The sequence below is a fragment of the Centruroides vittatus genome, unplaced genomic scaffold (assembly GCF_030686945.1).
Source record: "Centruroides vittatus isolate TY-2023 unplaced genomic scaffold, ASM3068694v2 scaffold_2569, whole genome shotgun sequence".
Taxonomy (NCBI): domain Eukaryota; kingdom Metazoa; phylum Arthropoda; class Arachnida; order Scorpiones; family Buthidae; genus Centruroides; species Centruroides vittatus.
The window spans coordinates 1,761,975-1,775,594 of NW_027122690.1; the positions used below are offsets into that span (position 1 = coordinate 1,761,975).

Here is a 13,620-nt window from a genome sequence, read left to right on the forward strand (position 1 = left end):
GAGAGGATTGTGTGTTATTGGCCAATTGAACTCCAATTAACTGATAGTATACACAATTGCAGCTCAAACCTAGGTGTGCAAATATATACGAGATTGCTCGTTTTTTCAAATGTTCCAAAGCTTGTACTTGTTAATGAAATTACAAAATTTGTGAACTTTCCTTCAGGCCATAGTTTGTTCACTCCTGCTCTAGGATTTGTTGAATTTCAGGACAACCAGGCTTTTTTTTGGACAGTAGATGTAGTATTACTAAATTTAACACAATTCAATATGGTTTGGCATATTGAAACCTTTCCATTCTTTTTTAATGTAAAATGCTATCTAAATACACTGTTACAGTAGCCTAATTATTTTTAATAAACACTCCTAAAACAAACACTTTTTTCAGCCAATGATCTGTGGAAAATGAAGTCTGAACCACACTGATATTTGTGACAGAAAATATTCAGAAATAAGAATAAGAAAAATAGCAGATAATTAGGGTTGCATAAAAGCACAAGGCAGAAAACAGATAAAATCATGCTGCCAAAATCCTGAGAACCACAAGTTAGAACCTTGCAGGATTTGGGTTGCAAGCATTTTTGAACTGTTAAATTTGTTTCTGAGATAGAATATATTTTAACTTCATTAGTAAAATTTTGTTGTTAGAAAATAAAGTAATAGTTATTAAAGGTAAAAAATTCCAGTACTTATACTACTAAGAATAAAAATACTCCAGAAACTGGTTATACTATTGTGAGCCCGCAGAAAGATCTGATCCGATCAGGAAGAGAAACCAAAAATCCAAAGCATTGCGATCAGATCAAAAAGAGAAAACAAAAATCACAGTCATCACGAGTCAGCCAATTAGTCATCGAACATTGAATAATAGACTGGCTCAATGCCAACAATGATGGTATAAAAACCCGAGCAACTCTGGAAAAGGCACGATCATCCAGGAAGGTCTGAATCCAGTGTCTTCAGTCCCGGACATAAGACTGATTCCAGCTTCCATAGTCCAGGAGGTCATCGCATACGGTCATCGGACCACCTATCATGGTATATTGACTTTGTAAACTCTCTCCCACTAGACTGTATTGGTTAGCTCGCGGTTAGCACTAGGCATATATTATCCACATGTTAGCAGTAATTATCTGTATTCTTTATTTTATGTGTATCTTTAGTGTATGTGCGCTTTTGTTAGTTAATAAACCTTTATTGTTTTTGTAAAACCTGTCTCCTGTCAAAGTAAGGATGCCTGTTGACGTACTGACGCACCTCCCCACTCACTTTTGCCCTCCTAGCCATCCAACGACAACGAGGTCGGGTTTTACCAACCCGTGCAGCGTAAGTGGTCAGCGAGGTTTTTCCCCCGACCCTCTGCTTATCTCACACTATACTGCAGAAACACTGCCTTGGTAGGGAGTTTTTGCAATACAGTATACAAATGTGAGTGAAAAACGAAAAACGGCAGTGTTAATACGGACAAAAAGAAATCAAGGTTTCATAACCTCCATATGATGGAAATAAAGATAGATAAAATTAGACATTCCGAAAGCGGTGAATCTTTTGCTTCAATCGGTCGTTCGTATAATTTAAGCCGATCGACAATATGTTCAATCGTGAATAACAAGAACAAAATTAAGGAATATGTTCAAAATTGTGGAAATGTTTCATCAAAGATAGTTTCATAAGACATGGCAGAGGACATGGATGGAGAAATTTTTGACTTTATGGATTGAATATCAAAATCAAAAAGGCATCGCATTGAGTTTTATCAATTATTCAAGCTAAGGCTCTTAGTTCGCATGAAGATTGAAAGAAACGATTAAAAGATTCTGCTACAGAATTTGTAGCATGCCAGTGGCGTAGCAAACATAACTGGCGCCCCCTCCCCCCTCCAGAAACACATAGTTTGTCTTGGAGACCATTTGGGCGCCCCTCTGCGAGTGTCACCCGGTGCATGATACACTCCCTCGCACCCCCTCGCTACGCCACTGTAGCAAGCAAAGGCTGGTTTGACAAATTTAAAATACGGTCTTCTTTATATAATAATAAATTTACTGGGAAAGCTACCAACGAATTTATTTCCACTTTCTTCGATATCATTGAAGATGGAAGCTTATTCTTGCCAAATCTTCAATGTAGATGAGACGGGATTATTTTGGATAGAGATGCCTGCACTCACACTTAGCATAGGAAAAATCAGTTGCCCTGGGGATAAACCTAAAAACAGATTAGCATTGCTCCTTGGAAATAATTTTTTTTTTTTTTATATTGCTATACTTTCGTACATTTTAACTTTTGTATACATTTCACGAACCTATTAGATACGAATACAATAGTTTCTGGTGTATTTTCTGATGTCACTTTCTGTCCAGAAGTTTCCGCTCATCAAATTCCGATAGGAAACTTAGAATAGAAAATACTTCAACTTTTTTGTATTCGTTGGATCTTTCGTGGTGTTTTGACCAATAGGAAAAACACGCGAGCTTTGACGTAGTAGTAATGACGTTTTATGAGTTGAATCGAAGATTAGAGTTTAATGACAGACAATTCCGGAAAAGAGCGAGAAGAAGCGAAGAGTTAGAATTGTCTTTAGAAGAGATCAGAAAGTATTCTTTTCCTTTATAATAAAATTTACATCTTTATACTTGTCTATCTTAAGCTTGGATACTATGTTCTACAGTCGATTTAATCCTGCTCGCGATATTCTGGTATTTTGAAATTAGAACTAAACATAAAATGAAGGGAAATGGAAACTAGTTGCTTTTCAGTTTCCGCTTTCTGATAATGTGGAAAGCTACAAGAGAGGGGTTTTTTTTTAGTCCCCATCACAGAGCGGTCAAGATGGCAGCTTACCGCTGTGGGGGACCAGGGATCGAATTCCGGTCGGGCCATTGTGAGCCTGGCCGAATCCATAATGGGCTTGCTAAAAGAGGCCCTTTTAGTGCCCACAGGGCGGAAAGAGTTTTAAAAAAAGTCCCATCACAGTTTCGGCCAGGAGCAGTTGGTTGTTGATGGACAGACCTGACATAACAGTATCTAGAAGTGGACTATTTTATAATTTTTATTTTTATAAATGCAAAGCGTTTCAAATAAAGATTTTTTTATGTGAAAAATAAAAAATGTTAAAATGTATAGTGTTGCCGGCTGTTTTTGAAAATAGCTGGCAACAGTGATACCGGCGAAGTCAGTCACGTGGGTTGAATTTACTCGCATTTAAGTTAAAATGGCACTGAAACAATGCTTTGGACGTTTTAATAAAGTTTGTAAATTGTGGAAATATTCAAATGGAACACCTATCTCATTAACAAGAGTATGCTTTTACAGGTAAAATATAAATAATAACAGTTGATGAAATTTTTGTTTTATCATCAATAGTTACATAATGGTAGAAGTTACTTTTTAGTAACTTTTAAGTTATTTGTGTACAAATTATTCAAACTATGTTTGTGTGAACAAATTCTAAAGAATGATATATTGATCCCTCGCTATACGAGACACTTACCACAATATTTTCCAAAAATTTCTCTATAAAAAGAAAGCATACACACTAATAAGTTAATAGGTAACATAAAGGATCTGTTGTAATCACTGAGATTTACCTAAATTGATAACAACTAACTGTTGATATAAAGTGGGATAAGTAACTAAGGCCGCAAGTATTCAATAAAGCCGAATTTCTGCCAATGCTGAAAGGAGGATATGTTAAATCGGATACAAATGCCACTTGGAATGAGACAGTTGGGACCTTATTAGAGCTGTAGGTTTTGCCTGTAGGAGTAAAAAAGTCAAAGGAACTGATGGTCTATCATGATCCTTAGACCAATTTCAGGGGAGCTATATCTCACTATCTGGAATTTTAGGGTATTCAAAATTTTAGATAGGCTGATTTTGGGGGCTGAAAAAATGGAGTAAAGTTTTAAAGTGAAAAAAAAAAAAAATAAAACTTTCTCAAAAAATCAACCATGTTTCATTTTGCAAGAGATGGCTAAAGCTCTTAAAACACAAGAAATTCCATTGCACTTACTACCACCAGGGCATGATCAAAGTCAGCCTGTGCATTCTGTTAAGGATGCTGTAAAGTGGGCAATATTGAAGCAAATTCGTTTGATCGTCACCTGCTTGATGATTGTTGACTCAATGTCACTCTGTCATATCCTTCGATGGAAAGTAGATGGTCCGTTTGACGCCTGTCTGATCCAAGAAGCTTGATTTTTCAGGTGATGATTGACAATGCTTGTGCATATATGAAAGTTTGTGAGAAAGGACCATGCACCATAGGCCACAAAGAAGGTGCACATTTGTGCTTTAGCCATGTCTTTGTTATGAAACAGAGCTGTTTGATAGATTTTCATAGAAGTAAGAATATAAATTATTTTGGTTCTTTTCTGTTGTAACTTTAATCCAATATGCGATATCATTGTCCACTAAGATTATCACATTTAACTATTTAGCTCACATGACTATTCCGGCTTCGAGTAACCCCTTTCACTGTCCGTGGAATACTTGTTATATAGTTTTAGGGGGTGTGGGGGCTCGCCCCACTTGGGTGCTGAGGTGCGAGTGATGGTGAACATCAAAGTGCATGACTACATGCAAAGCATGTAGAATTGGCAGTATACTCATACATGTTAAAAACTGATCCTTGAAAGTGAATATCTTGCAAAGGGTCAACAGTTCTGGGGGTGGTGGGGAAACCCCTTGTTCAGAGCAGCTTGAATCTTACCATATTGGCTGGCATCCTGTTAACAGAAAAGAACCATTATTTCATTGATTTTATTGAAATTTATAAATCTATTGGGTCCCTGATTTCGTTTTCATTTATTAATTACATTTCTGACAAATAGACAACAAATGGAAGCTTTCATTGTTGTCTATTTGTCAGAAATTTAATTAATAAATGGAAGCTTCCATTTATTGATGCAAGTTGTCTTTGTAGTTATCATCATTGTGACTGGAGAGTTGGCACCTCTTTAGTGCCTTGTCAGGACTGACACGATTGACACAGAAGCTGAGATGGTGTGTTGATTTGCTCTCTCGAGCAGCTATGTGTGAGGGCAGTCGGATCTGGGATGGAGATGGTTTGAGAGACGGTGTACTGGAAGTAAATCACTTGGATACCACTTGGAAAATTAAATTGTTATTAGTTATTAACTAATAACAATTTAATTTCAAAGACATGAAAGAATTTACAATTTTGTTACAGTTTCGTTAGGCCTTAACTTCAAGGGATTTTTAAATGAAAGTGGTTGCGAGAGAGAGTTTCCATGAGATTTGCGTGGCGATAAATACCTTGGGGTGATCATGTTCGAAAATAATTTGATGCTCATTCTTGGGAAGTTCTCTTGATTGTTCTTGATCATGTAGCAATGTATCTTAGTCCCCCGAGATAGAGTTCTTCTTCAAAATGTGTACCTGTAGAAGAGGAAGTATTCGCAAAAACTAGGTATATCCGTTGGCACTAAATCAAGCACTAGATAAAGGATGATATTCTGTTGGGGGACTGGCAACAACAAACTAAACTTGCAGTTTCTGGTTGTATTGACTTGGAGAAATCAAGTTGTTCAAGTTGTTTGGTTGGAAGGTTATGAGAAAGCTTCACTTTTACTGCTGAGAACTTAAATGATTTACTCTCAGGTATGAAAGTTGATGTTACAATGTTACATTGTTTACATTGAAGTCTGATTTCTCACATTAGTTTATAAAACAAACTACCAAGCAATAGTTCATAGAGGGTAGACAAAATGTTCATTGGTTCTGTAGAACTATGTCACAAGTGATATCACAGGTGGCGAATTTACCTGATTGTCAAAGCAAAACAGTTACATGACCATAAAAATTGCTTCTGATGTGAAGTCAAAATTGATGCCATTGCCTAGTTTGCGGCAGCCTTTAAATCTCTCACATATTTAACAAGCAGCCAGTCAGGATGAATATCTTGCCTAAGATTACAATTAGAGATATGGTTTCTTTTTACTTTTTTGGCTTTCTAGGGAGATGTAAATTTTAGGGGTTTCAAAACCATCTCATTCAGAACTGCATTTGTACCAAAAATTGTATAACTTAAAGATCTATTAATTGTAATTAATTAACAGTAATTTATTCCATGTTGTTTACCTATTAGTTTTGCTGTATCATTTTTAACAACTTTGTGGCAAAGCCAAGCTTTTAAGTGAAGGGAATAAAGGGATAAAATAGGTGCCAAAAGTTTGAATTTCATGTAATAGGTATCATATAGGACAGAATGTAAGATAGGAGAGTCGTTTGCTTAAACTATCCAGATTTTGATATGACCACTACAAGACACCAAATGCCTTCTCTCTTGTTTCCATCCTTCTCACATTTGTGTGTCATAGATAAAAACAGAAATGCTACAATTTAATAGTAGGCAGCAAATCCCATACAATTTTATTTTATTCATTTACTTTACATACATGCAGGTAGGATTCTCAATAACCTACATACTTTTCAGATCAACTTTTCGCACAATTCCTGGGAAGGATAAATCAACGCACTAAAACCCTTTTTAGTGTGTTGATTTATTGAATTTTATACTGGTCAAAACCTTTTTAGCGTATTGACCAGTATAAATCAGCAGTTGACAATTGGCAGCTCGTGAGATTTGCCCCTGTGGCTTCCCCAAGACAGACAATAACAACATATTTCAGCACATATTTTTTTTCAAAATTACATCGAGTACAGCACCAGCAGCCAGTTCAAAAGTCTTGTACCAGTTATAAAAATTAGACTGACCCAGTTACAAGAACTAATTAGTTCTCATGACTACCCACTGTGTTCACATTAGTGGCAATGGGTAAAGACAAAATGTATTTTATCGTCAATGGATTTTTAATCTAATTTTCCAACATATCATTTTTTAATAACTGTTACGGGAAGAGCTTGGTTTGGTAATTTTTGTAGAAGAGATAGTTGGAGAGTTACACATATGGTTTCAAAGTGTGGCCTTCTCCACTTCAAAAGTTGTGTATTGTGACTAGGGATTGCAATTGCTGGATCCCTCATCCAGCAATCCAGCTGGATACAACGCATTCTTCGGCCTGCTGGATCCAGCACCTGCAGGTCCGCAAATACTCAATTAACTTTCTAAATAGTAGCGCAAAAGTCTATGTTGTCGGCGTTGCCACTCTGCTACGTGTGCTATCGCTTGGCAGCGAGAGCAATGTTGCCGTTTAGTGCGGCACATGTTACACCCTCTCTCTACACCGCACTGCCCGCCCTTTTACCTCCGCTGATCTAATTGTCAGTTGACTTTCTGCTCTCGCTAAATAAAGTTTCTTCGCGCTAAATAAAATAAGTAATTCCTCTCCTAGTCCTGGTGCATAATTCTAATTTACGGTCGGTTGTGACGTCAATGAATCACGTGACGGAACAATTTGTGATTATTTGATGACCCTGAAACCAACTAGCATAGAGGCAGAAAGGGCCTTCTCTGCAGCGGGATATATATTCAGTTCATTAAGAAGTAGGTTGGGAGACATCATCATCAATACCATTTGTTTCTTGAGATCCTACTTCCAGAAATGTCAAAAAAATAACAGAAGTGATTGATTTAATTTTATTTAATCCTTTAAAATACTTTATTCAAGGCAAGACTAATATTTTATAACTTCTACTCTAATTCAATTAAGTAAGAGTTTTTAACTTTTATTCTATAAGTAGTTAGTGGGCTAGGCTAGGCAAGGCAAGGCAATTTTATTGTGAAAATTTGTGAGAAACTCAGACTACCTCGTTAAATATTTAATTAAATTAATGAGTATCAGTATCTTAGATATACGATGATATGAATGTATGAGATTCATGATTGTGATAATAATAACTAACTACTAGACTACTACTCATTACTTACTCACTACTTTACTAACACTAATTAAAATACTTGTAAATAACTACAGATTGACATGTAGAGCCTATATAAGAAAACTGGTAAGACTGATAGCCACTTAGCCACTAATTATTTGTCTTTACATTCCTATAATATATTAATACAAATTAATTAGTAGAATTACCTTTGCTATTATTTAACTTGAAGATTACATTATAATTATAATCTAACAAAACATTTAAAGTTAATTATCTCTATCTCAAGTGTTAAACCGAACCAAAGTTAAGTTTACTAGCTAAATGTGTAAGAAGTTTCCCTGATTTATGGTGACCAGTCTAAATAATAATAACTTCTTAACTATTTTGAAGAAATGCTTTATTTCTTTTTAAAAGAAAAACCATAAATTGCTGGATAGATAGATAGACAGATAATGCTTTATTGCACCAAAAATACATCCGCACTGGATCCAGCTGGAATGATGTCGGTCCAGCAAAAATCCTGCTGCATTACAATCCCTAGTTGTGACCCTTGAGTATGAAGTAGTTGGCCATTGTTGACTTAAACAATTGTTCTGTCAGCAAATAATAATTTAAAAGAATTAACATTTAACGTAGTGGTTAAGACTGAAAAAATGTAATCATTATCAGTTTTAATAATTTCCTCCACAATTGATTTTATTCCTATCTGAATTGTATTCACTTATAGGGTTGTAGCATAGTGTGTGCAACAAAGCAATTTGAAAACTATATGAGAAACTTTACCAACTTTTTGTGTTATACTGTGACTGTTACATGATAAATGAAGCATTAGGGCTATAATAAGAAAGTATAATTATACTACAATACACGTGCCTTTGTATTTGAATACCAAATTGATAAATAAACAGTGAATTTTTAGTAAAACTTTGCTATGTTGTAGGTTTTTACGTTCCACAAAATTAAATTTTTGACAATTTTTTGTTTTAGAAGATTAAACTGCATAACATTCTTGATGCAATGGAATTAAAGACATGTCAGTATGGTTTACATACTTTGATTGTCAGAAAAAATAAAATATTATCAATCATAATTTAATTTAGCTATTTTATAATAAATTAGGAGTATGAATGATAAAAACACATCACATAATTTCAAAATTAAACACACCTGGGTTCTTAAGACTTGACTGTACCAACATTGGCTTAATTTTACATTTACCAGATATATTATCTCTGACATCAGACATGATACCTAGTGTTGGCTCAATGGAAACTTACACTTGAGGCAAAACTGACTTTTGCTGCCTGTTTCCAGAACAGTAGCCAATAGAGAGCATTTCTATTGGCACTCTTATATGAACTATTTATGGATAACTTTAAAGTTCATGTACAGAAAATCACCATATTTAGTTTATTTTTTTTTTTTCTTCTCTTCTTGAACATCCCTCTCATTTTGCTGCTTGAGACTATCATCTTAGTCATCGAGCCAGCCCTGATGATACCATTGTTTCTCTGCTGATTGGAAAGTTATGTGAGAAATATTACACAATTTTTTTATTTAACTGTTTTGCTACATTTAAAAATTAAATTAAATCTATTAGTCAATATTACATATATTAATAAAAATAAATAATTTTTATAAATAACATTGATTTTAACCTTTTACAGAAACAACATAACCCAAATACAGTAGAGCATCGATTATCCAACCCCAGATTAACCGACCGCATTCTAGTCAGCAAATTCAAATGTCTGCTAGTGATGTGGCACTACAATATTTGGTTATGTCTTGGCTACTTTAATATTATTTTTGTTAAATTTTTGCATGTTTTAGCTGGCAGCACTGGCTCGACCATGAAAGGGAGGCTAGTATTTAAACCAAGCCTAATACACTATACTAATAATGTATTTTTTCATACTTTTCGGTTATCCGACTTTTCAGTTATCCAACCAACCCCAGTCCCCAATTAAGTTGGATAATCGATGCTCTACTGTAGTAACTTTGCTACAAGTCATTGGATTAAGTGTGTTTCTATATCATAGCTTTCTGGACTATAGATGCTTGACTATATTCTATAAAATAATAAGATTAATTTATTAATTTCAAAATTATAATTTAATTCAGTTTCGGAAGATCGGAATTTGACGATAATTTTTACGAGCGTCGACTCTACAATAATGCCAATTCAAGATTTATCACAAAAAAATTTACTACACCTGGAATGAAATTAGAAAAACCTAATTGGAATGATGTTGTTCTCCAGCCTATTGAAAAGAATTTTTATATAGAGCATCCAAATATTGCAACTAAAACTCTCGTAAGTAGATTTTCTAAAAGTTTTATTAAAGTTAATAAAATTAACTTTAAATAGTATTTAACGATAGAATAGAATATTTATCAATAGTATAGAATTAAGTTTCTAAATAGTAGCACAAAAGTCTGTGTTGTTGGCATTGCCACTCTGCTGTGTGTGCTATTGCTTGGCAGAGAGAGCGACGTTGCCGTTTAGTGTGGCACATGCTACACCCTCTCAATAATAATAAATACCATCTACAAGTGTGAATTATTACATTTAGGTTTTAATTTTTATTATATTAAGTTTTGATGATTATTTTCAGGTTTTTTGGTAAGCTTATATAATCCTTTGTACAAAAACAATAAATAAATGCTTATTAAAGGTAGGATGTGGTTAACAAGTTATAAACAACAAATTTTTGGTGGGGAAATCTCTACATTTATTCTCCAAAGCGGTTCTTGAGTCACTCCAAAATACATTTCTGTGAAACTTGATTCCAATCCTCTTTGAAGACTTTTGTTCAAATCCATTCTTGGTCACATTTTGCATTTGAATAGTATGTTACAAAAAATGTATAACAGGATTCCGTAGATTTTAACAATATTGGTTGATAAGAGTAGTGTAAATTTGAACCACTTTGGGGCATATTTTTTCTATGTTAAAACTATGGCAAATGTTGATTCAAACTTTATTCTTTGAATTATCTAAAAAGCATTCCAAACTTTCTGAATTTGAACTTTTATTCTAAGTTCTGAAAATCTAAATTAAATCAAAGTTTAAATAAAATATAACTTTATAAAATTTATTTCAACTATATTTTCAGTAATTCAAATGTTCTAAAAATTATTTTAACTTTCAAACTTTATTAAAACTTTATTTTATTTTTCAAGCAATTAGTTTTTCTTCCCCTTATCCAGTTTTACAATAATTCTGCTTTACATTTTTCTAGTTTTATCTATAAGTTTTCCTAAACTGTTATTGACAAGACTATGTCTTGTTTATAAAATCGTACTGCCTGCTGTGTTACCAACTTAGAGGTATGAAGGAATACATGTTAAGAGTTGCAATTTGGCACAGAGTATTAGGTGCCCAAATCATTAGGTGTGCATAAAAAAAAAGACTTGTAGGTACTCAGGGGACCGAGAACCGAGTCATAATAAAATACAAAATGGCGACACTCTCTACAAACAGGCAGTAGTGTGAGATTTGCACATGCGTTGTTCGTTGGGAAGTTGGAAATACAAATATTGTGAAATCGAATTTTGACAAACACGTGCATTAGGAAGTTTGAAAAGCGAATGTTATTAAATCGAATTTTGACAAACGAATCTTTGAAAAAACCCATTTACCTATCCTGTGTTATTCCCCACATATTTCTGGTTGCCACATGCTAACCTTGACCGATTGATCGGAGATATCTCGTTTCATCATCGGAATGTTTTTGAAACTAGATGGCACATCATTATATCAGGTAACCAAAAAAGTTCTGTTGTTTTTTGTTGAAAGAAAACAAACATAAAAATGTATAGGAAATAACACAATTTATTCATTAAAATAACCACTCTCACATTTAATAACCTTTTCCCAACGGAAAACAAGCTTATAAATTCCATTTTTATAAAAGTCACGATCTTTAGAGTTGAAAAAATTCTCTAACTCCGTTTCCATAGCTTCTCTATTTCTGAACTGTCAATTTCGCAGATGATTATCTAGGCTTAAAAATAGGTGATAGTCAGAAGGGCTAATGTCAGGGGAATAAGGAGGGTGCAAAAGAGGTTCCCATCCAAGGGTCTGAATTGTGTCAGAGGTCACACACACGACTTGAGGCCTATAGCATTATCGTGTAGGAAAAGAATGCCTTTACGGTTCACTAAAGCTGGCTGTTTTTTCAAAAGTGATTGGTGAACTCGACGGAGTTGGTCACTGTAGACGTTAGCAGTAATAGTCTGGCCAGATGGTATAAGTTCATAGTGAACAATTCCATTTGCAGTCCACCATACGCACAATATTGGCAGGTGTCAATTGATGAGGTATCCATTTGCTGAGCTTGTAAACTTTTCCAAGACTATGCAAATTTAAATGGACAGTTTCATCATTTACGGAGAACCTTTGTGCTAACATCTGACAAGTTTGAGCAGAATCTTCTTTGATTGCAGCCTGTAATTCATCATCATTAATGACATATGGCTGCCCTTCTCGTGGCACATCTTTAAGCAACTCATTGCCGGAAGAAAATTTTCTAAACCACCTTTGGGTGGTGCGAGTGCTGACAGAACCTTGTCCAAAAGCCTGGCCTATTTTTTGAGCCGTTTGCACAGCATTTGTTTCAAGTTTAAACTCATACAACATACAAGCATGAATTGTAGAGTTTGGGGTACTCATCTTCAGGTCAATTTTTATAATATTAAGAGATAACCTTTCCACTTCTCTTTATATAAGATGAGTCAGCATTAAATCTTGATTAACATATTGCTGGAATTTTAGTGCCATCTATTGTGTATTGCGTGTAACATTGTTTAAACTTTGTAGTTTCACAAAAAACGACAGAACTTTTTTGGTTATTTGATAATTTTATATTAAAACTAACTTCCGAAATATACCGTATTTTACAGACTAAGACGCTACGGAGTATAAGATGCACCTGAATTTTGGAGGCAATTTTTCGAAGAAAAAAATGCGTCTTATAGTCTGTAAAATACAATAATTATTTTTCTTTTTGCATTTATTAATATATATTATATATATTTATATATATGTAAATATAAATAATTTGTATATATATATATATATTTATTTATTTATTTCATTTGTGCAAAATAATAAAATAATTTCGGACGATACAATAGCCACCATTATTTTTTTCAAAAACGGGAAATTTTTGCATTGACAAAAATTCAACCTGAGGTGTCATGCAATGAAGAGAAATTTCAACATTGGATAGGTTAATTTCACCAAAAATGCGTCGTGGATATGGTTGGTGAAGTTTGAATGATTGCGCTCAAAACCAGCAATACCAAAGATGATTGGAGAATGAGAACAAGACCCACCATGAGTATCAAAGTGATTCCGCTTAGTAGTGAGTCTCTGAGACGTAGTCTTGTCCCAAATACAGCCTTGCTGTTTTACTTCTTTGTTTATTTATTTAAGCATATTGGATCACTCCATGATGCAAGGAGAAAAATTCTTACAAATACAAAAATCTTGGTATTAAATACAATTAACATAAACATTATAGAATTAGACCAAAACAACATTCATTAAATAAAATTTAAATAAGATTTAAATTAAATATAAATTAAATTTGGGAGCATCTGTCAGTGTAAATAAAACCAACATAAATAAAAATAATAATATTACTTACCTATAAATGACAAAATATTAGTAATGAAGGCACCAATTCACAGATGCTCCCCCTAAACTATTATAAATATCTGCAAGTACAGGAAATCCGCATTACTTCAAACTTCCTGTTTGTAACTGTACTTTTGTCCTGGGAATACAGAGATTTACATGTTAAG

At 34.0% G+C, this 13,620-nt stretch overlaps 1 protein-coding gene across 2 annotated transcripts in view; it reads left to right on the plus strand.

The window, feature by feature from the left end:
* The first annotated feature begins 2,473 nt into the window (after positions 1 to 2,473).
* Positions 2,474 to 13,620, plus strand: part of LOC136987701 (probable ATP-dependent RNA helicase DDX5) — a 33,196-nt gene continuing 22,049 nt past the window's right edge. The window contains exons 1-2 of one of the 2 annotated variants that reach the window (XM_067285462.1): positions 2,474 to 2,594; positions 9,931 to 10,123. In XM_067285462.1, the coding sequence (XP_067141563.1) occupies positions 2,488 to 2,594; positions 9,931 to 10,123 (300 nt within the window). In that variant the 5' untranslated portion in view covers positions 2,474 to 2,487. Of the gene's footprint in view, positions 2,595 to 3,175; positions 3,313 to 9,930; positions 10,124 to 13,620 lie in introns of those variants that run through there. The other variant, XM_067285463.1, reaches the window with a different exon arrangement.